The sequence below is a fragment of the Chamaea fasciata genome, unplaced genomic scaffold (genome assembly GCF_029207755.1).
Source record: "Chamaea fasciata isolate MVZ Bird 193981 ecotype frontalis unplaced genomic scaffold, bChaFas1.0.hap1 SCAF_9, whole genome shotgun sequence".
NCBI lineage: Eukaryota > Metazoa > Chordata > Aves > Passeriformes > Sylviidae > Chamaea > Chamaea fasciata.
The window spans coordinates 33,061,807-33,085,096 of record NW_027094094.1 but is presented as its reverse complement, the minus strand read 5'-3'; the positions used below and the strand labels follow the sequence as shown (position 1 = coordinate 33,085,096).

Below are 23,290 nucleotides of genomic sequence, written 5' to 3'. Positions count from 1 at the left end.
CCCCGCAGCGCGTGGCTCTCGGGGTACGAGAGCCCGGTGGTGTCCCGCATCAACACCAGGATCCAGGACCTCACAGGGCTGGATGTCTCCACAGCAGAGGAGCTGCAGGTAAGTGGCAGCATGGGTTTCCTGCTGGGTGCCAGTCACCAGTTCAGCACCTTGCTCAGGTGGGGTGGCCACAAAAACTTACTTATTTACAGAGGGGGAAAAAAAGTTGTCTTTGCAGAGCAGCTGTTCAGTGGGAAATGGCTTTTTGGGGCTGAAAGGAAACAGTGATAACTGAAACTCTGGATGTGTAATTCCTTTTTATTTAGACGAATTGAATTTCGTGGCCGCAGGGTCAAACTTTGCTGCTGTTGGAGGCAGTTAAAAGTTTAGCTTGACTGGTACTCAGGGAAGACCACCAGTGTGTCTGGTGTCCCTGTGATGTGGGAAACACTGGCTGGATGTGTAACTTGAGTAAACTGTAATTTAGAAATGCTTTTGTTTATTTGCTTGAGGCCTTTAAATGAGCAGCTGCTTCCCTGACTGGGAGCAGAGCATGAGTACCTAGAAAGCAGGACACCCACAAAGTTCTTCTGAAACCTGCTGTGCTCCTTGCCGCTCTGCCAAGGTTCCTGGTGATAAAATGGCCAAGGATCTGGTGGAAGATTGAGGTTATTTTTTTATAACCAACTGGCAAGAAGGACAGGGAACCCTATTTATTGACACAGTCAAATTCAGATCAAAAACTGGTTTAAATTTGATGATGTAAAAGCACCGTGACACTGTTTTGAAGAGAGGGTGAAAAGTTTTCTGTAGAAGAAGAATGCTTTTCTGCCCTGGGAAGCACCAGATTCCTTACCTGGAGCATGCTGCATCCTGCAGTGCCAGTGCCAGGAGGTGCTCCTGTTGCTGACAGGCTTTCCATTTCCCGGGGCTTGGTGTTTAAACTTCATCTCTGCAAAGGTTGTAGCTGACAGTCAAACTCTTGCCTGGATAAAGACTGATTTACTAGATCCTGTGCTTCTCCTTCCACTGTAGGTAGCCAACTACGGCGTAGGAGGCCAGTATGAGCCTCATTTTGATTTTGGAAGGGTAAGTCCTGTTTTGTCTTCGCCTCTTTCTTCTTCACAAGCGCTGTGTTTCTCTTTTTCAGGTGGCAAATTATGGAGTGGGAGGACAGTATGAGCCCCACTTTGACTTTGCACGGGCAAGTAAAGAGCTGGAGGAGAGCTAGACCTGGTGAAGCCTGGGCCTCTGGGCTGGGGCACACTCTCTGTTCTTCAAAGCGTACTCAATTTTGTAGCTCTTCCACTTTCCTAATCCATGTCCGTGGAGAAAGCCCTCTAAACCACCAGCTGAACCTGTGGAGGTTACTAGCTGTGAGCTGAGTGCCAGCAGACTCCTGACAACTGGAAAAAAAAAATCTTATCTCACTGTCCTTAATTTTTAAATTGGATTTAAATTCCCCACCTGTTTTAGTCCAGCTTAAATTGCAGACTGCTGAAATTCAGTTGGTTATTTACTGGGCATAATTCTGTGTGGTTTAACCCCTTCAGATTAACCTTAACCCTGCCAATCCCAACCACCAGCTCTGAATCAGGATGTCTGCTCTGTAAGCACCTGCTCCAAGGCATTGCAACTGATGAACTGGTTTTGTTTGGAAACACTGGGGTTGTTTCCTGGAGTAACAATCGCTGGGATTTCAGTGCACACAAACTGTGGTCACAGGGGGTGGGTCTAAAAAGAGAGGTGTGACAGAAGTTGGTATCAAAATGGGGTTCATGCTTGTAAGTCGAGTGCTGAACACTCTGAGTTGCCTGGTTTGTCACTGAGGCTTCCTGCTTCCCAGCTGGAATCCAAAGTGGAGCGTGGCAGGGAGGTGTTCCAGCTGACCCTGGGACCCAGAGCTGCCCTGGCTGCTTCCAAGGACAAGGGGGATGTGTGTAATTAAATAATTCAGTTTGCTGTGAGGAGGATTTATAGACTCAGCCTCAGACAGCACAGTTGTTCTTACCCATTAGACAGCTGGGCTTAATGCCCTCTCTCCCTCTCCTACAGAATTTCAAAGTGCCTGGTGTATTTAAATTAATAGATTCACTCCTATTGCATTCCTCGCCTCCTTCCAAATCGAGGGGTTGGATTAATTCTTCTTCATGAGTCTGTTGTGTGCTGCTGGCTCAGCAGCTGTGTGTCGTTGGCTGCTCTCAGCAACCAAAAAGAAATGCTGATGGAATCTGCCTGCTTTTGTTCACAGAAAGATGAGCCAGATGCTTTTAAGGAATTGGGAACAGGCAACAGAATTGCTACTTGGTTGTTTTATGTAAGTGATACATTTCTGCCTTCTGTCACTGCATATTCTACACCCTGGGATGATTTAATTCTGCTTTTCTTTCATTCTTTTTTACTGAAGGGACTTGGAAGTGAAGCAGTCACTAACTTTGGGGTAATACTTATTGGGGGGGGGTCTTCTTTCCCAGATTTTGCAGTTCTTGCATGTGTCTTAAGGAGAATTTTCCCCCCAAAATTGAGCGTTAGCTTAAATTATTTGCCTGCTCGTTTATTTTTTGCATCTGCATCAGTATTTGCAGAATGTTCACCACCTTAACACTCAAGTGGGAGGGACAAGGCTGGGACTGCACTGGGAACAGAGGGGGTTTGGCATTCTTAAGGGATTTACATCAAAATTAAACTTCACTTCTACTAAAAAGTTAGATTTGATCAGCTTGAACTCACCTGTCCTTCCTCACCTGTTCAGATGAGTGATGTGTCAGCAGGGGGAGCCACGGTCTTCCCTGAAGTGGGAGCCAGCGTTTGGCCAAGAAAGGTGAGCAGGATTGATCCAGCAGATAAAAGCACTCCTCCTCACTTGCCCAAACAAGACAGGCACCAAACACAGCTTTCAAATGAACCTTTAAAATAATTTTAAGCACCTCTGTGCTGTCATAGCAGTGCTATGATTTTCCTTAAGTGCAGCAACTGGAGCTGTGCTGGTGATTCCAAGGGCCCCGATATTCCATGTGTGGATGCAAATGCAAAACATTTAAATACTCCAAAACACGTCTTGAAAATACTCAGATCTGTGAGTTGATTTAGTCTTGAGGCATCTGTGGGAAATTCTCCTGTCAGTTTTTTCCTTCAAGCAAGGTTTGCCTTTGCTGGCCTGCTGCTCAGCTTTAGTAAATAGTCTTGGCTTTCTTAAACGGGTCAGGAGTTGAATGAAACTGGCTTAGGATTTTTAAAAAAATGAAGAGCCAAGTATATAGACATACAATAAGCCAAAGGAGACTCATTCCTAAGGGAGCAAAGGATAGAATATAGAAAAGAGCCTTCAGTTTAAAAGGAGAATCTGAAACACAAATGCACCTACCTTTGCCTTATTCTTTGGTAAGTGGGTGTGGAAGTATGTGTTGTCCAGAGCAAAGGGCTGAGTGTTCCCTGCCATCCCCAGGGAACAGCTGTGTTCTGGTACAATCTCTTCCCGAGCGGAGAAGGCGATTACAGCACGCGGCACGCGGCCTGCCCGGTGCTAGTGGGAAATAAATGGGGTGAGTACCTGCCTCCGACCCAAGTCTGGGCTCTGCTGGGGGGGTGGCTTGGCTTTATTTTTCCTTTGGACTTCAGAAATTATGTTCTTTGTAGAGAAATCTGTTTAATTTACTTTATCTGCCTTGTATCTCTCTATATGTTAAATATATTTTATATACTAGCATATTTTATTCCATGTATAAAGGAAACTAATTCTATATCTGCTTTAGGAGGTTTTGTAGCTTTGCAGCCATGGAAGGTTTTCCAAACCTTCCCAAACTGGAAGACTTTTGTATTTGGTTGGTTTGTTGTTTGTTTGGTTGGTTTGTTGTTTGTTTGGTTGGTTTTTTAATTTCACCAACTTCACACATTTGTGAGCGGCAGCGGGGTCAGAATGAGAGAGTCTTTTAAGACCCCTTCCAACTCAATCACAGATTGGTTTAAAACCCTTTAGAAAATTAAGACAGTCCTGTGCTTTAGCTGGCCTAGAGCCTATTTATCTTCAGTAGAAGAGGAGCTGAGCATGTGCAGTGACCCAACACCTTTGTGTCTTTGCAGTCTCCAATAAGTGGCTCCACGAGCGGGGGCAGGAGTTCCGCCGGCCGTGCACGTTATCGGAGCTGGAATGAGCAGCCCGGGCTCCTGTGTATCAGTGTGTGGGACATGCACACGCCTGCCAGTTTACAACTGACTAACAAACACTCCACTACAGGTTCACCGCCGCTGTGCCAGCTGTGGACAGGACAAACGTGCTTTTAGTTCCCTCCAAATCCCCCCCGAGGTTTATCAGCAGAAAATACCGAGGTTGACAAGTGTTACTGGATAAAAAAAAAAAAAAGGACAAAATACAGATGAGGGCCACAACTTACAGTGGTGTTGTGTGTGGTGTTCCTGTCACCATCATCCCTCTGAGCAGTGTGGGCAGCCAGGGGTTGTCTGGAGTCCTCCTCACACCTGCCAGGCTCTAGGGCAGGATGGTTGCCTGGGAGGGCTCCCTTCTAAGGAATGCTGAATTAAATCTATTCCCATTCCTCAATTTCCAGACACTTGACTCTTTGCTTTCCTAGAGTGCCTCACCACTGCAGGCACGCTTTGTTTTTTTTTTCTCTGGAAAACAGGTTATTGGCATGTTTTAGCCTGGTTTTCCACTTCCACAAAAGTCCCACTTTTTAAACTTGTCTCCCTTCTCAGCCTGGGTGGAGAATTTGGCTCTTGATCACATGAGCCAGCAGTTCCACAGGCAGAGTCAGGATGCTTCCACAGTGTCAGAGCAGCCTGGAAACACCCCCAGCCCATCTTTCCTCCTCTTCTGCAATGTTTGTCCACACGAACAAATGCTGCTTTTGTTCTGTCCTGGCAGCCAGCTCTTCCCTCTGCTCCGCAGGCAGCAGGGACAGGGATGTTCCCATCTTCATTAATCAAAATTGTCGTGCCTTAGGACACTGGAATTTCAAATTGGTTTTGAGACTTCAGGTGCTGTAACACAGAGTCCTCACAGAATGCTCCCCGCCCTCAGCCTCCTCCCAGCTCTCAAGGTTTCAGGAGAAACTCAGCCTATTTATAGTCCTGAACCTTTTTTAGATGCAGGCTCACTTTCCTGAACCCTTTCCCTTCCACAGCAGGATTTTTAGCAAAATATCCAAATATCTCACTAGCATGAGGACAAAAATCAAAGGAAGCTGCACCTGCCTCTACCTAAAACAGTCCAATTTTCTGGATGATGATGATTTTACTGATTTAGGGGTCAAGCCTGAAGTCTTCACCAAGGGAAAAATTCCAATTTTGGTTAATTGGATTTTCTGCCTCAATAAAATCTTGACAGTTGAGCCAAAATGTACAAAACCTATTGTTAAATGTGCTAGAAATACCTCTGGATTACTGGGAATGCAGTTTAAGGTACTATAGAGTTTGAGGAGCTGCATACTTTCAGAAGACACTTTAAAAGGTCTTTGCTGGAAAATAATTGTTCAATTTTTACTGAGCCTGGTAGCAGTGGGACCCACAGAACTGCCCCTCCTTAGCCCTGCAACTTCCTGAATTTTGCCTGGCTTTTGGCAGCTGAAAAACAAAGTCCATCCATAATGTGAGAACACAAAGTCTGCACAGTCCCACCTCACATCCGTGCTGCTCCTTTACCAAGAGCAGGAGCTGATCTAAATAAATTCACCCCAGAACTGCATTAGCAGAGCTGATCTTTGAGCACTAAATTGTAATAATTTAAAAAAACCCAAACCTGTAAGATTTGTGCCTGAGTTTTTTTCACTTTTTCATCCATCTCTCTTCCTATCCGTGGTTCTCTCTTTTCTCTTTCCCATCTCTTAAGTTTGTTAAGCTCGGAAAAGGTAACCGTGGCTGCAGGTACCTCCCACCACGTCCCTGCAAGTAAAAGGGTACAATGAACAGTGTGGTGTTGGGAATCCTGCCTTTGGGACATCCATAAATGTTCATAGGGAAGCCAGTCCTACCTAGCAAAGGAGCACAAAACAAAATCCCTTTATTGCCATCAGGAGCAGGAGTGGAAAACACCTGATTTTGCTCTTACTGTCCCATCTCTGTTCAACAATCACCAAAGCATGAAAAAAAGCCAGAGTTGGGGAATTTTGCTCTGCAGTTCCCTCCCTCACCTCAATACCAGTGAGTACTTCCAGTGTTAAACAGCATCAGTCTCAGGCGTTGGGGAGTACAAATGTTCTGGTGCACGACTTTTTAAAGCAGTGAACCACTCACAGATAATGCTTCAGGAAAGAATTTTCTACTCCTGACAGTAGAGAATTTTTCTTGGTTAAAGGAAAAAAAAAAATCTCTCAAATCTTGAGTCTGCTGAGGCACATCAGGAATGTTTCCGATTATGACAACAGGGTTGACTTAGGTTTTTAAACTGCAGACAATCCCTCTTTCCCTCCACTGCAGTGGTGTCCATGCATCCAATGCTGACTGTGTAAGGGATTACACTGGTGCTGCTGCTTCTGCCTTATCCCATCGTTTCTCAGAGGGCTTTTGGATCCCCAGCGTGGCTCCTGTGTGAATCTAGTTTTGTATTAAACATGCTTGAAAACTGTCTGGTCTCACAGTGACTGACAACTGAGAAACTGCCTTACTGTTACTTTTTTTTTTTTTTTTTTTTTTTTTTTTTTTTTTTTTGTAATAAAATTTTTAATGTATTAAAAAAAAAAAAAAAAAAAGGCGAACAGGCCTAAAATAAAAGCCACTGCCATTAGCAGTGAGAAATCCTCCACATCCAACTCTCCTCGTATGTGGCTGCTATGAATCTGATCACGCAGAGTTTGATCATCATCTGTGGAAACCAAGCTCCTCTGTTTGCCTTCACCATATCACTGGGCAGGTGCAGGAGCTGCTCCTACCCCAAATTCCTGTTCAACACTAAACTTTGTGTCTACTGCAGGAGGGGAGGGCAGATAATGCTGGGCTGAAAGCAGGGTCTGCTGCTGAGGGTCCCTTTTCCAGGGGTGACAAATCTATTTAGTGAAGGCAGAAGGTCAAACAACCACTTATCCTGGAATGATTCTAGGAAGGGGAAGAAAGCACCAGAGACTCCCACAGCACAATAAACTCACATGGGAAGGTCAGGCTGACTTCTTCCATGACCAAAACCCCTGGGGTTTGTACACCACAGCCATTCCTGGGCTTCACCCTGCAGAGCAGTGGAGTTTGGGCTTAATTGCTGTCATCAGGAACCTGCAAAAAGCACAGCAAGGGCCGGTGAGAGGCCCTGATCCTTCTGCCTCTGGAAGGGAGCCCTGCACTGCCGATGGAGCACTTGGCTTGCAGGTAGGGAACTGCCCCCGACAGCTGATGTGATCACACACTCGGCAGCTGTGGCACAGGACACAAGCCTCAAGTGCACCAGCACTGCTTTATTCTGGAAAGGTGATGGATGGGCTTCCATCCCCAGCCACGCTGAGCTGCTGCCCTGCCCCTGCCAAGACGGGCCTTGGAGGAAGGGAAGGGCTCTGGATCAGCCCTGTCCCACCCCAACCAGTGACTTCCCACCATCCTCCCTAGGTCCCTGGGGCTTTTCTGGCACAGCTGCACCTGCATGGGGGTCACCACCATGGGAGGAAGCCAGCAAGGGTAAGGACCACAGCAGCTGCAGCTGAAAAGGCAGGGTAAGGTCAGAGAAAGGGAAAAAGGCCTGTGAATGTCACAGGACAGGAAAAGATGGAGAGAAAGGAAAAGGTCTGACAGGATCACAGAATCCCAGAATGGTTTGGGTTGGAAGGTACTTAAAACTCATCTAGTTCCACTCCCTGCCACGGGCAGGGACGCCTTCCACCAGCCCAGGCCTTGTCCAACCTGGCCTTGGACACTTCCAGGGATCCAGGGGCAGCCACAGCTGCTCTGGGCCAGGAGCTGCCCACCCTCACAATATAGAATTTCTTCCCAATATCCCATCTATCCCTGCCCTCTGGCAGTTTGGTGCCCTTCTCCCTTGTCCTGTCACTCCAGACCCTTGTCCCCAGTCCCTCTCCAGCTCACCTGGAGCCCCTTTAGGCACTGGAAGGGTTCTGAGGTCTCCACAGTTTTTTCTAGGCTGAACATCTCCAGCCCTCCCAGCCTTTCCTCCCAGCAGAGCTGCTCCATCCCTCTGCTCATCCTGGAGCCTCCCCTGGCCTCTCTCCAGCAGCTCCAGCTCCCTCCTGTGCTGGGCCCCAGGGCTGGGGCAGCTCTGCAGGTGGGGTCTCACCTGAGCTCAGGGGCAGAACCCTCTCCTACATCTGGGGGAAGGACAAGGCTGCACAGGGACTCCCGGAGGGGCTGCAGCTGCCCACACACGTGAGCTCGGCCCCCATTAGGGAGGGGGTCCTTAAGCACCCCCGCACATCCTCCCCCGGCTGCCGGACTCTGACCTGCCTCGGAGGGACTCGGTGTTTTCACCACGGAGCCGCAGTTCTCCTTCCCGTAATCAGTGACTCATGCGGCTCCTGAGCCGGGCTTTGGAGCAGCCGCGGATCACCCACTAACCCGGAGCACCAGCTGCCTCTTCCCCCTGCTAAACAACTCCCTGAGGCAGCCACAGCCGATGGAAAAGGAGCTCAGCGCCTCAGTCCCGCGTCCTCCCCAGCAGAGTGCCACGGGAACGACCCCGGCACAGCCACGACCTAGGGAGTGTGCTCGGAAGGAGGAATGCACCGCAGGAGCTGCAGCTTGGCTTCTGACACGGAGCCAAGAGGGCTTTTCCAGCTCCTTCTGGGATGGGGCTCATCCCCACAGGCGTGGGGGACACAGGAGCGCCCGGCGGCAGGACAGGACAGGACAGGACGGGTGTAGTCACCTCTCCCTCCCCATGCAGGAACGCTGCCAGCAGCCTGACAGTGTCCCTGGGAATGTGTGACTCACCAGGGCCCGGGGCTGCTCTATATTTAAGCATTACGGAGGCAGAAATGAATGCACGCCGTCAGGAGCTGCCTATCCCGAGGTCAGCACCAGGTTCAGGAACCAGTTGTCAAAGTTCACCACCGTGACAAAAAGCATTTGCACCCCTTAAATCTTCAGAGAGAGAAAAGCTGGCCCAGGGAAGGGGTTTTAGTAACTGCAGTGAGTCAAAGTGAGGCCACAGAAGCTGCAGGGTCCCACTGTGCACATCCACAGTCGGGAAGTTCCTCAGCTGCAGCTGCTGAGCCACTCCCCGAGGGAAATCTGGAGGTTACTTTTACCCAATCCTACATTTTTCCTGGTCTTCAGATCTTGAAGTCTGGGTGCAACCAAGCTATTTGCAGCTGGACTGGAAAGTTCTCAAGAGACTGGCTCGGGGAGGGAAGGAAGCAGAAGGAAGGAAGGAAAGTAGCTCATCCTTGAGGCAGGGCAAAGGGGCTGCCACGTTTTAGAAAAGCAGTGAAACTGCTTTTTATTCACAAACCTTTGCTTTGGGACCAGTGACAAACTAACAGGGAAGTTTGACTCCTCTTTACCCAGGCTCTGCTCTCTGCCAGCTGCTCGTTCCCACCCTGTTCAGCTTTCCTAATTCCAATTGATTTTACAAACAGCCTGGGCTCCAGAGCCACCCGCTCCAGGCTGCGTGTCCTGCTCATGCCACATTCCCTGTGGTTTGCCTCCTCTGCAGTCCCGCCAGCATTTTTCCCCCTCTCTTTGCCTTCAGCAGCACATGGAGCAGTCACCAGGGACCAAGGGATGACAAAGAAAGCTGTGTTCTGGAACTGCCTCCAGAACAACCCTAAAAGGCTCTACATAAAAGCAAGGACACCATGCACAGACACCCAGAGGCTCTTACACATTTCCAAGCTGGTTTGAATGGCTGGTTTGCTCTTTTTTTATATTAATTTCTGCCAGGCTGTTGGCCAAGGCTGGGAGCAGTGGGACTGCAAACTGGAGTGTCACTCAGGGCAGGGATTGAACCAACAGAGACACCAAAGGCTCCACTCACTGCCAGACACAGCATGGGACTCTTGAATCCAGTTTGCACTGGGGCTCCCTGACAACAAATTCCAGGCACCATTTCCACCCACGACTGACAGAGCAGTCCCCAGCATGGCGTGAACAGCAGCTCCCCAGTGCTCCTGCAGGGAAGTCCTCGCTTCCCCAGCATCCCCCTCTGCCGTGTGCCAGGGGTGACACAGATGTCACACAAGGCTTACTCGAGGCACAGATTTGCTGATTCCCAAGCTGCCGACCTCCTTTTCCCAGTGCTCTCTGCATCTGGGTTTATCTCCCCAAAGGCATAGCTGGTTTGAGGTTCCCCTGGCACCTCCTAAATGTCCCCTCACCCATAACTCAGTCCTGGCAGCCATGGGAGTCAGAACAGATGGAACGAGCAGGCAGCAGCTGCCTCTGGCTCCACACCATTTCACAGGAGAGGGACTAACCAGCCTGTTTGCTCCCATCCCCACTTCTCCCCACCCCCATCTAAGAAACCACAACCTGGCTGCGGTTCCTCCTCATCCTGTGTCTGGAGCTCATCACCCAGGGACATGTGCAGAGACACAGGCAGTGCCATGGAGCTCTGGCCCTTCAGAGGCAGCAACCCAGCGGGGCTGAATCTCCCGCAAAACAATAAAATGCCGGAATTTGCATTTGTGTTTGGCATAGGTTTGAAATGTCTGCAGCCCAGCTCTTGCTGAGAGGCAGTGCTGTGCTGGGGCACATCTGAAAAGCTTTCTAAGAACAGCCAGAATCTTGCCACACCAGTTCCCTTCCCTATTCTTTGTGAGCGGTTTGCTTTGTCTTTTGCTGTTTGTGTTTACTTGGTTGCTTTCTTTTTAATGAGCAACTTCGAACCCTCCACCAGCTGAGCAGACCCCTTGGGTCCTGGCAGGCCTGTCCCACTCCGGAGCCAGGACCTGCCGCCACCCCACAACCCATTCCCTGGCTCAGGTTTCAGTGCCAACCTTTCCTCCTGGGTCACCTGTGCTACATGTTTAATTTACATTACAAAGGAGCTGTAACAACCAGCCCTGTAACATCAGCCTTCAGTACACATCAAAGGCGAGTACTCACCTACCACACTGATCCTGGAACTGGAGGTGATGCCAAGGAATTGGTGATGCCAAGGAACTCGTGATGCCAAGGAATTGCCCTGAATGCAGTGTTTGTAATCCCAAACTACTGCAAGCCGCTGGATCGACCCCTCCAGGGCTCCGTGGGTCCATGGGATTCCCTAGGAGAAATATAGCCAGCAGCGAGGCTGCCTGAAGGTCTCATCCCGTCCCTTCATGTGCCCAGGAGGCCAAGGGAAAAGGCAAGGGGTGCTCCTCAGCCTGCCTGAGCAGCAGAAATTTTGGACAGAGAGATACTCTTCGTCTCCCAGAGGGCTGGGGAGGGAGTGAGGTGGCCCATGCAGTGCCCTGGGGGGAGAGGTCCCTCCTGGGGAGCCGCAGCCCTGGTGCCACGGGAACCGAGCCTGTCCCAGCGGGATTGTGCAAACTCCCAGCTCTGGGAGCTGAACTCGCTCGGTATCTCGGCGCTGTACTTTGCTCCCCGGCTGCGGTGACCTCCCGCCGGCTCCCTGGGCAGCGTTTAAAGTCCAGGCCGAGGGGTGCCCCTGCCTCCCGCACACAGCAGCTCATCCCCGCTGCTCCTGCATCGGGACTGCAGCATGCGGCTGCTGCTGCTGCGGGCAGCGCTTCTGTGCCTGACCCTGCGCTTGGGGCAGGGCAGCGAGGAGACAGCGCCCGACAGCCCCGGCCACCGGCATTCCCCGGCAGAGTCGTCCTATTCCGACTGGGGCATCGAGACCATCCGGGATGGCTTCCAAACGGTGAACAGCTACTTCGACTCCTTCTTGGAACTGCTTGGGGGAAAAAACGGAGTCTGTCAGTACCGGTGTCGGTATGGTAAGTGAACCTGACTGCTGCTGGCTCCTCTCTCCTCGTCCTTTCCCCTCTTTCCCTCCTATCCAGGAGCTGCCCCCCAGCTGTGCTCGGTAGAGTCACAACTTCTCTGCCGGCACAGGGACACTGAGCCCCCACCTTCCCCAAGAGCAGCCTGGTGTCGAAGGCACCACAGGACTGTGGGAAGTGAAAAAACAGAGAATTTTCACAGCAATAAGCTTACATAGAGGTTTGAAACAGTCGAATTTTAGGCCTCGAAATATTTGGAGCATAGAAAGTTTCTGAGCTGCGAAAAATATAAAACAAGCAACTGCTGTATGCTGTAAGATATACGTGAAGTGTTTAGTGATTGGTTTAAGTAGATGCTTGTAAGCTTTTAGCATTAGCCTACTGGCTAAAAAAACTTTAAAAAGGCCTTGTCACAAAGAGAATTTTGGCTTCTGTTGTTATGGCGTGAGTTTTACCATCTTTTATGTCTCTGCCTACACTGAGACTAATAATGAAACAAAAAACCTCGTGGAACGCCTCTGGGCCGCCCCGTCCCGTTATTGGATGTTGGATCCAGCACCGTGCTGCGTGCACAGGGACGGCAGCACGGGATGCAGGATTCCCTGGCAGGGCACACAGCTACCCGGGCTGCCCAGCTGCCCGCAGCCCGGGAGAGGACAGGGAGGGGAGGCTGAGCCAGCGGCTCTAATCTCAGCAACCCTGGGAGTGTCCTTATTCAGCAGTTGTGAGCTGGCCAATGCCGCGGCCTGGAGGAGCAGAGATAAACGGGGCAAACCCCACGTCACCGGGAGGAACCTTTAGTGTTCCTGCTTGCTTTGGACGTCAGAGTGATTCACCAAAAAGGAATAGTGTGGTTTGTCCTGGGGGCAGGATGAAAGGGGTGACATCTCAGGGAGGGCAGGGCAGGGCAGGGGGTGCACAGAGCTGCAGCCCTGTGGGGTGACAGGGGCACAGGCAGCACTGGCCATCACCAGGGTACCCGTGGAAACAACCTGCTTAGGAACCAGCCAGGAGTTTTCCCCACAGACTGTATCCTCTCCTCAGCCTCCTAAAACTGTCCCACAGCAACATCTTGTCCTGTCAGCTCAGCCTGTTCATCCACAACTGCCTGTCAGCCCCTTTCCCCACAGCTTCACCCCACATCCCAGTGACCACCTGGGAAAGACGCTCGTGAGCACAGAGGGATTACAACCCCTCTCCTCCCCAAAGCATTGTTTTTCACAGACAGACTCGATGCTCTGGGGAGAGCCCACTGACCCTGCCTCAGTCTGTATGGATCCCATGGACCTCCTGCTCTTCCCAGGCCAGCAGCCAGGGCACTGGGACTGAGAGATCTGCAGGGCTGGGAGCTCAGCTCCCTGCCAGGGGCAGAGGGGCCATAAGGAAGTTAAAATCAGTCTAAAAGTTGCTGAGGTTTTTTTGTTTTGTTTCATAAATAATGCCACAGAATCATAGAACAGGCTGACAGGATCACTGAGTCCAACTCCTAGCCCTGTGCAGGACACCCCAAGAGTCACACCCTCTGCCTGAAAATGTTGTCCAAACAATCCTGGAGTTCTGGTAGCCATAGGACCACTGCTCTGATGAGCCTGGAAGTGCTTCCAGTGCTCAACCACCCTCTGGGTAAAAAACCTTTTCCTGATGGCCATCTAATGTGTATATATGTGTCCTCCTTCTCCTGCCAGCTCTGCCCCCCAGGCCCCACACTGAGAACAAACATGGAGCTGCAAGCCAGGAGCCTCAGCCCATGACCACAGGCCCACAGTGGCCCCGGTCCCTCAGCCTGGGGGTCCCTCAGGCCGCTCTGCAACAACTCAGGAGGGCCATGTGTGTCCCCAGTGCCTGGAGGAGGTGGCCCCCCAGACCCCCCAGCACACAGGATGAGCCCATCAGGCAGCCTGTGCCACGCTCACCATGTGGCAGCCCCAGGCCACGTGTGTGACAATCTCCTAAAGGTCCATACCATGCCCCGACGTCAGAGCAGAAAGGGACTTTCTCTCCTTAATGTAGAGACTGAAACCCCTGGCAGTGGGAAAAACTGGCTGGGACTGCAGTGTGCCTGAGGTAATGCTGATATTCAGAGCTGGTTTCAGTGAGCCTCAGGACTCACCAAATTGTGCAGAAGTTGCTGCTTTTGGACACATCCAGAGGGCTCTCCCTGCCTGTCCTTGTGACATCTCCAGAGAGCAGCACAAATAAATCCCTGCTCACGCCCCAGGAGCACCCTGCATCTCACTGGAACAGTGTTTTACCTCGAAAGGAAAACCAGCACGTCGTTAGCCCAGTTCTCATCCTCAGCTGAACAGCTCATTAATCACTGCCTGAAGGAGGAAACTCCTGAAATGCTGACCACCTGGCTCCAAGGGTCTTGCTGGACCCTTGCAGGACCATTTGTCCTTGCTAATCTCTGGCACAGACATTGCAAACTGTGAGTGGACAGGATGCTGGGATGGTCCCAAACCAGTGAGATCCAATCCTTGCTCAGAAGGATGAACACAAACCATCTCTGTGCTGAATCAGGGCCTGATTGCTTTTTTTTCCCAGGCACAAAGGAAAAATGATTCCTTCTGCTTACTTTCATTTCAGCCAAGAGATACCAATAATAGCTTATTTTGCCACAGTAAAGGTCAGGACTCACCTGTGATTGCCACATCCATCTTCGGCTGAGCACATGGCACTTGGCTGTTCCAGCTGCTGTAAGACTCTCCTGATTTTTCAGCAGCTACTGAGGTCTGAAAACATCCAACTTGATGGATTACTCCCTTAAATCAGGACATTAGGGTTACACTAGCACTTACTGGCAAATATCCTCCTGCTTACGAAGTCTCACTGCGCATCTCAGGGGAAACAAACAGCCTGAGCTGGGAGTGAAGCCCTTGTAGCTTCCTCCTGGCCAGGCAAGATTTCACTGCTTTGCTCAGCATTTGGCCCTGAAGGGCTTAAGATGAGGGGGCACCTCCAGGCTGTGGGAAAAGAGCCTCCAACAAGGCATGAAAGGCTGGGCATGTGCAGGCACCTCTGCTCAAAGCCTGCCTGCCTGGGGCACACAAACAACAGCGGACCACCCAAAAGTGCAAGGAGCCCTGAGACCATCCATTCACCCAAAAATACAGTCGCCTCCCCCTGCCAGTGTCCCAGCACTGCAGCGCCTGAGACCTCCTGCATGGCAGCTGTTCAGCCAGCTGGCTGCTTTCCAGCCTGTTGGAACAGCTACAACACCCTGGGGTTATTAAAATACATCAGGGAAACTCAGCTTCAGTTATAGGGCTGTGCCAACAAGGCAGTGGCCTGAAATCTGTCTTCTTGTCTGTAAGGATGGGCAAGCAATAAACGATAACAGGAGCACTGAGTCGATGCTCGTAGAGAGGCAGGAACGCCTGATATTCCTGTTTTGCTTTTGTTTTCCTGTTAACTAGAAAACAAGATGTGGGAGAGAGGTTAATTGTGGTGTCTTGGACTTGACCTAGCTGAGAAAGAGTACAAAGGGGCACTTCACAAGTTTTAAAGCTCCGTTTTGCAGAGGGGAGGGGACAGGTTTCCTACAAGAACTTATCCTGAAGGCAGTCTGATGTTTTGTGGATCAGCACAATCCTTACGTGAAGGTTTTTTTTCCCCCCCAGGACAGCTTCCTAAAACATTATAATAGCTTTGACTTTGGCTTAATTGAAGATCTGGAAACTCACCTATCTTTGGCTGGGACTTGGATAATGGAGGTAGAACTGGATGATCTTAAAAGTCCCGTCCAACCCAAGCCATTCTATGGTTCTATGATCTACACATCCCCAAGAAGTCTCACTCCTACTCAGACTCGCCATCTTATCCCATTAACTGCCAGTGTGCTGCAGGAACAAAATTTCCAATCAATATTACAAGCAAGTCACTAAATTTGACTCCATCCTGCAAAACCCACAGCAGATTTTGAACTTTCCTCTGCCTCCTGCATCAGTTCAGGAACATTTGAATTCTGAGTCCCAGTTCCCACCCTCTTCCAAAAAATCAACAAGGCTCTTTTCGAAGGGGAAAATTGCCTGTTGGCATCTGACAGGACAGGATTTCAGTTTGTTATTTATTTGTAGCAAATCTGTTATTTAAGCAAAACAGCTCTGGCAAAGTTTAATTGAGAGGTGTTGGGAACACTCCTACGTAAGTCTCTCTGAGGCTTTTGGCTGTAAGGCCTTCCCAAGGGCACAGCAGATTCATGGCTGAATTAACCACTGGCATTTTAGGTACCTCAACAGAAAAATGGGGAAAGCGTCTTAAATAATTCCCAGTGCTGACAAGGAGCAAGAAGTGGAAATGGAATTTAAAAGAACCCAACCCTGCCTTGAAGGGCTGAATTAGATCCCTTTTATGTCTATATAAATTCTCTAGCCATGCTCAGGGAAGTAGAAACTTAACCCTTGATGTGATGGGCTTCAGAAGGCTCAGCTCACACACATTTTCGTAGGAGCGTTCACACAGTTTATGTCTTCCCAGAGCAGGGACAGGACCCAGGGAATGGCTGGAGCTGTGTCAGGGCAGGGTTAGGTTGGATATCAGGAAAAGGTTCTTCCCCCAGAGGGTGGTCAGGCACTGAACAGGCTCCCCTACAAAAATCAGATTAAAATGCTGCTGAAGGTACTGCTAGAACTGGCTGCTAGCTGGGCTCTTTCTACATTGGATAAATAATTATTCACAGAGAGAGTTCTTGCTCCTTTATGCATATTAAGAAGTAGACTGAGGAAGGTGCAAAGATTAAAGGAATAAAAATGATTTGCAAAACGTGGCAGTGCATCATCATGGGCAGAAAATGCACCAAGAAGACCTGCTCAGAGCAAGATCAGACAGGCAAGGTCTGGCACAGTCTGGGGGAGACCCACAGCACACCAACAGTCCAAGAATGAACTGAGGATAGAAAGAAAGCCCCTTGCCGAGCTAGCAGTGTAACCACTAGTGTTTGGGGATGTAGACCAAAGGAGAGCTGCCTGTCACTCCTTGCTTTTTGGACCTAGTCTCGGGAAGATCTGCTTTCCTAACATTTGTCTTGTCTTTTCTTTCCCAGGGAAGGCTCCCATGCCACGGCCTCACTACAAACCCCAAGAACCCAATGGCTGTAGCTCCCATTTCCTGGGGCTCAAGGTACCTTAAAGTGTATGTACTGTCCCCACCCACCATTCCCAAAGGATGCAGCTCTCTCAGCACATAATGATGCAGCTCATAATCCTGGGCAAGGAAAATGCTGGGCTGTGCAGCTTGGTGACAATAACCTATGTGCACACGGCAACACCTGAGTGCATCCTCCACACCCACCCCTCCACCTCTTCCCACACTTTTTGCCTCTGCCAAGCACTGAATTGAACCCACAGGCTTTAATACAGCACCTCCTGGTTATCTTAAAGGCAATTAATGAAATCATATTGGAATCACCAGGGAAAGCTTCCCGAGGAGACTCTCAGAGCAGGGATTCCTGCTTAGCTCATGCGTTAGTGCTGCCCATGGAGTCTGCAGCAATTAGGCAGATTCCTACTCTGACAACCCCTCTCTTGCAGCCCATTTTTCATGTTAGGTTTAATTCCTGAAACACTATTTCACTGCAAACCTTGTGGGCATTTCTGTGGTGCCTCCTCTGTACCCAGGGAATCACAAGTGTAATGAAGGAACAATTCATCTAAATTTTACATAAGGAAAGGTGAAAAGAGGAAAAATTTATAACAAGCTAACAAGACCAGTCTGTCCAGGAGACAGGGGCCTTCTATCCCATCACCCCCAGGGTTATTAGCTAAGCTTACAGGGAGCAGAACTCCCCTGACCACGCTGTGTTTGTCCTTGGCCTCAAGCATATCTCTGAGAAACAAGGCACTAAAATACTTATGGCATGTTTATTAGGCTAAAAAGCAGGACCTTTCAGGTTGTGGGGAAAAAGAGGAAATAGAAAAAGGGCCTTTGCCACTGTTGGCAAGGACATGGAGCTCTCTGACAAGGTCTGACAAATGAAAACTAGGAAATGGTCATGGAGGGGCTGTTTCCCACCTCTCTACCAGACATTAATTCCCTGGGACACAGAGAGGAGAAGAGAATGTGATGTAGCCAGCACTGAACCTGCACCACTGACACACAGTGCTCCTCCCTCGTCCTTTAGATGGTGAGGGAGCAGCACCCATTCCCTCCTGCTCCCCCAGCAATCAGGAATAGCTTCTGGAAAAGGAGCCAGCTGGGCTGTGCAGCACCTCACCCCATTACAGCTGTGTGAGCCTGAGGCCAGGACACAGCCAAGGGACACTTCTTCTCTCTTTCCCCAGCTAGACTTGGGCATCCCTGCCATGACCAAGTGCTGCAACCAGCTGGACGTTTGTTATGACACCTGCGGGGCCAACAAATACCGCTGCGACGCCAAGTTCCGCTGGTGCCTCCACTCCATCTGCTCTGACCTCAAGCGCAGCCTAGGCTTTGTCTCCAAGGTGCAAGGTAGGCTTCCCACCTCACATTCCCTGTGCAGGGTGGCATGGAAGGGAGGGTGTGGGCAGGGAGCCTCTTCCTTGCCAAGAAGAAGCAAAACCCTGCAGTAAAGAGCACCATCTCTGTCCTGCACTTGTCACAGGTGGGTGAGAACACAGAGATCTGCCCCCTCTGCCACACACTTCTGTCCCAAGGCTGGAGATCTACAGTTATTTGCGTTTAGAAAACATTACAATGTGTGAAAAAAACCCCACAAACAACCCTGGAAGGAATTCCTTCAAAACTCGGATACACCGCCAGACAGCTCAAACACCTTCACAGAATACCAAAAAGCCTTCCTGGGCCAGCAAGGCACACACTGGAAGCTGCACATGGCCAGGGGCCAGCAAAGCCGAGAGAGTCAAGGACAGGGATCTGGTCACAGATAAGAGATGATGATGGCACCAGGGACACGAAGCTGGGTGGTGGCTGAGCCACTGCAGGAAGCTCTGGATGGCTCAGAAGTGCTAACAAAGCTCTAGTGATGTGCCAGCAGCTCAAGTGCCACGCTGGTTTTGCCTACTTTAAAAAGCCTCAGCCTGCGAGCCTGAGAAGAGCTTTTTTGGTAACCTTGCTGACACCCTGCTCTGAGGTATTCTTAAACGCACATTTGTTTTCCTAAGGTGCAGCCTGATTAGGAGACATGGGAAGTCTGCATCAGCACTAGTGCAGATGGCTTCCTACCTGGTCACAGATAAATGCATAGAAAGAGTGCCCAGGCCTGCAAGAGAAATCAAAGATGTGGACTGAGACATAAGTGCTACAGGCTAAGCACAGCCCATCTTTCATGGTCACCCTTATCAACACATCCTCACACAGACAACTTCTTATCTCTCCAGATTTTCCCCTGCCACTTTTTCATATGGTTCCTTCTTGCTCTCTGCTTGCAGCAGCAAAGCAAACCTAGATCCCAGGGAGTTAAGGCAGAGCAGAGCCCACGCTCCTGGGCTGAGCCAAGCCACCTCTGCCAGGCAGGAGTAGATTGCTTCAGCATCTCTGTCCTGGCTGCTGTAGGAGGCAGAGGTAACACCAGTGAACCTCTGAGCCACCCTCCCCTTGCCGTGGACTCTATAGATCCTATCCCCTGGGCTGCTCTGAGCAGCTCCTGTCACAGTCCTCCTCCACAGCCATCCCAGCTCTTATCTGGCATCCAAAGCCTTGGTTTTTCCCACTGACTCACCACAGCCTCTCCAGTGCCTGCCAGCTGAGCAGCCTCCTAAGGGAACAGGAGCTCTGAGGCGTTTGGAGAGGCTGAGAAAGGAGAAAACAGTCCCAAAGGCAAGGCTTTCCCAACTTCGTTATGCATACAGCAATCAGTGTTAGTGCCAGTAAATAATCCCTGAAGACCTAATATTAACCTATTTATTTACTGACAAGCACTTTCAGGGTGTTGGGATGAGGAGGGGCTAGCAGTCAGGCAGTCGGTTGCTCCAGCTGCTGTAGGATTTTTCATGCTGGCTGGCAGCTGGCATCGTAGCTCCCATAAAAGCCCAGAAAGGTTGGTTAATAGTGGCTATAGGCAAAACTGAGAGGAGGAGGAGTAATGTGGAGGCCTCCTGGGAAATCTGTTTGGTAAACAGTGTTGTTTGCAGAGCCCCACATGATCCATCAACCAGTAAGGCCTGAAAGAGGCAAGAAAGGAGGGGTTTAGCAGGGAGAGAAATTAGTTGCCACCCAGGGGAGAAAAGAGGAGAGAAATTAGTTGCCACCCTGGGGAGAAAAGAGGAGGGAACCTCAGGATTTATAAAAATGCAGTTCGGAGAGAGAAAAGACGACAACCCAAGCTTCCAATTGCAAATCCCATGGAGCTCAGTGCAGGGCTCGGGGCTGGGGCATTCTGGATCACCTGTCCTTACCTGCCCATCCTGTCCTTCCCCACAGCCTGTGAATCCATGGCAGACACGGTGTTCAACGCCGTCTGGACCCTGGGCTGCCGGCCCTTCATGAACAGCCAGAGGAGCGCCTGCATTTGCAGCGAGGAGGAGCGGGATGAGCTGTGAGGAAGAGCAGCCGTGAGCCGCTGCCAGCGCCCCTCTCCAGCACAGCGACTGCTGTCAGCCCTCGGGCCCAGCACGGGGTGGGGACCCGGGCCAAGGCACGACAGCCTCTGGGCAGAGCAGCCAGCCCACGAACAGAGGGCAGCCGTGCCTGCCGCAGATGCGGCTCGACAGCCCCGGTGCCCCTTGCCAAGCCCACCAGCCAGCAGGAGCCTGTGCCAGCTCTCTCCACGGACCGAGCCGGAGAGGCAAGCAGGATGCAGTGCTGGTTATAAACACGGGACTTACCTTAAATACACACTGTTACCTCTCCCCGGCCTGTAACTCTCTAATTTGCAGTGCAAGGCATGAGGTTTCTGCAAGCCCTGTGAAATTCCCAGTCCAAGGAGATGCTATTTACATTTTTGCACCACTGGTGACAGAATGAAAAGGGGTAATTTGCTTGCAGTACATTGCTCACACCCATCCCTGATACTTTCCATCCTGTCATTACACACCCTGACAACCCTGCATATTTAAATACTTGGTGGATCCTAAACTGATTTAAGACATCTGGAGATTTCTTAAGCATGAGTTAAGGAGAAGGGCTTGAGCTGTTTGTGGTACACAATTGAAATTCGGGACCAAAGCCCACCATTTATCAGATGTGAAATCGCAGTCCTCTCCCCCAGTCTCAGGAGAGGAAGCCACTTTTCTTTGCCAGTGTCATCCACATCTATTTAATTACTTTTCTCCTAAAGCATTTAACAAAGCCTTGCCCTTAGGATCCCTTTTCACACAAAATGCCTGGGTATCCACTTCCATCTCTTGCATGATGAAAACGGGAGGCTCACAGTGACCTTGGGATGAGATATTCCAAATTCTGGAGGCTTATCTGTCAGGTGACAGGACTTAAACGCTTCCTCCGTGGGGCTGCTATCAGCAGCCACAGACGCTATTCCGTCTAAAACGTGGTTAATACTCCCATCTGTTATGGGGAGGCTTTGTTGCGCACAAACCCAGAATTTAAAGTGGTGCGTGGCATTTTGCCTCCATAGAACATTGGCAGACAGCTTTCAGCTGGGTCTCTTGTTGGAAGGAAGTTGCTATTGGGTGTGCGCATGCCGTGCCACGTAAATATTTCAGCGGCTCCTGCAAACATATTTATGGTTATGTTCTTCCATCTGCCACAGAGAAGTTAAGGCTGCAAAAGGGTGATTTAACAAGAGCAGAAAGAGACTGTCTTGGTTGCTTTTCTTCCAGTTTAAATGGGTTTTAAATGTATGCATGGAGCTATAAATTATTTAAGCCCTGTATTCCTGTTCCTGCCAGTCATCTTTGCCTTACAGTGAACAGCAATGAGACGTTCAGCTGGCCCCAAACAGGCTGGAACAACAAGAGCCTGCTGGTATCCAGACCAGGAAAATGGAAGTGACTCTGTGAGGTGTACTGGGATTTTTTCCATCACAGAGGACTTCAACCCTGATCAGATGTAATGACAGCTTTTCCTAGCTGGGCTAATGCCACTGGAGAGGGAATTTTGCATTGCCAAGATTCACCGCTCCGTCAGAGCACGAGGCTGGACAGACAACCTTGGATTATCCAGCTAAGAAACACTTTTGGCGAGGGATGGGAAGGAAACATTCCTCATTCCAGACTCTTCCCAAACTTTGTTTTTTGTTGGTGAAATGGTGCCTGTGGCCAGTTTAAAGGTGAATACACTCTTACGATTAAATGACTAAAAAGAAATTAAAATAGTTGTATCATCTACGTTCAATAGCCGACTGGATGGCAAATATCTTAACTTATTTTATAGTTCAAGTGATACCAGATTAAAGCCAAGCAACTGCTGGCAGGTGATGACACACACTGGAGAAATCAAAGAGTTGTGAACAAAATCTCTCCACTGATGTGCTGGAGACGTCACTAACATAAATCAGAATTTCTCCCTGCTTTCAGACCACCATTCATCCCAAAACCCTAGAGACTGCTGCAAGCAGGCCAGTTACTGAATAAGTTCATTTTTCACTGAGGTAATCTGAAAAACCCCAGCAGCAGCTCTACAAGGAAATCTCTGAACCTTCAAGCGGTGGTGGTAACTCTGGCAAAGCATCAGATAATCCTGTGTAGGAGCAAACCATCGCATGAACTCCAGTAAAACTGCATCCAAACTAAAAATTGCTTCCCCTCTGTGCCACTCCTGCTATTCAGTGATGTACAGCCATGGAAGTAGCTGATCACAGGATTCTCCAGGTTGCTGCACGAACCTTGGGTCATCTTCAATTCCACCCTGCTCTGGACACAAAGACACCACTTTGCCCATCCCATGGCTTCCTCTTGACTTTGTGCGTTGGCAGGATTGTTTTCAGCTGCAGAGTGGAAAAGGTGTTTCACATGGATTTGTCAGGAAGAACCAAATAATGCGCACAATAACTGAAATAAGCCAGGAAAGGAACTTCCCCCTCCATCACTCCCCCCACATCCCTTCCATCTGAACAAACAAGAGCAGTTGATTCTCCAGAAGGCACCAGATAATTAATTTCATTTCCCAGCTCTTGTTTTATCAAAACAAATATACTTAGCAGAGGCTGCCTGAACAAAGAAGTGACAGTGGGGAACTGCCCCCGTGGTCCTAATGCAGATGTGAATCAGCAGAACAGCAGTCCAAGGAGAAGTCTTATCTTTCTTTTTCTTTCACATATGTGTTTTCACATGTTAGACAACACACAAAAAGTGTCCTTCCATTTATACCTACTTACCATGATAGAAATGTTTCTGTTTACTCTAACACACACACATATTTCCAAGACTGGAAAACCAGCCATGAACTTCTTTAGAAAAACTATTAAACTATCAGCCATTAAATGTTCATTCCTCACTGGAATCTCACTTGCCAGAACAAATAAATCTGTGAAATAGGTTGAAATGTTTGAGGCGTCTGCGACTTTTTTCTAAATGGTCCCTTCAAATGAATTCCCCTTCCATTTGAAAGCAGCAGCAAATCTTGGCTTTTGT

At 49.8% G+C, this 23,290-nt stretch overlaps 2 protein-coding genes and 1 long non-coding RNA gene across 6 annotated transcripts in view; 2 read left to right on the top strand and 1 right to left on the bottom strand.

The window, feature by feature from the left end:
• P4HA1 (prolyl 4-hydroxylase subunit alpha 1) overlaps positions 1-4,380 on the top strand; it is a 28,924-nt gene extending 24,544 nt beyond the window's left edge. For 3 of the 4 annotated variants that reach the window (XM_066191813.1, XM_066191811.1, XM_066191812.1), the window contains exons 10-15: positions 9-108; positions 1,024-1,077; positions 2,240-2,305; positions 2,741-2,809; positions 3,434-3,530; positions 4,069-4,380. In XM_066191813.1, coding sequence (XP_066047910.1) covers positions 9-108; positions 1,024-1,077; positions 2,240-2,305; positions 2,741-2,809; positions 3,434-3,530; positions 4,069-4,139 — 457 coding nt within the window. In that variant the 3' untranslated portion in view covers positions 4,140-4,380. Of the gene's footprint in view, positions 1-8; positions 109-1,023; positions 1,078-1,138; positions 1,193-2,239; positions 2,306-2,740; positions 2,810-3,433; positions 3,531-4,068 lie in introns of all 4 variants that reach the window. The other variant, XM_066191814.1, reaches the window with a different exon arrangement.
• Positions 4,292-7,248, bottom strand: LOC136294223 (uncharacterized). The gene is made up of 3 exons (XR_010722342.1): positions 7,086-7,248; positions 5,744-5,886; positions 4,292-4,617 (listed from the first exon to the last, which is right to left on the bottom strand). It is a non-coding gene; the product is annotated as an uncharacterized lncRNA (long non-coding RNA).
• A 4,333-nt stretch (positions 7,249-11,581) lies between these two features.
• PLA2G12B (phospholipase A2 group XIIB) lies at positions 11,582-20,569 on the top strand. Its single transcript, XM_066191809.1, is given in 4 exon segments — positions 11,582-11,819; positions 16,867-16,955; positions 18,104-18,269; positions 20,181-20,569. Coding segments are annotated over 4 exon segments (612 nt in total). The 3' UTR covers positions 20,300-20,569.
• Positions 20,570-23,290: the final 2,721 nt, after the last annotated feature.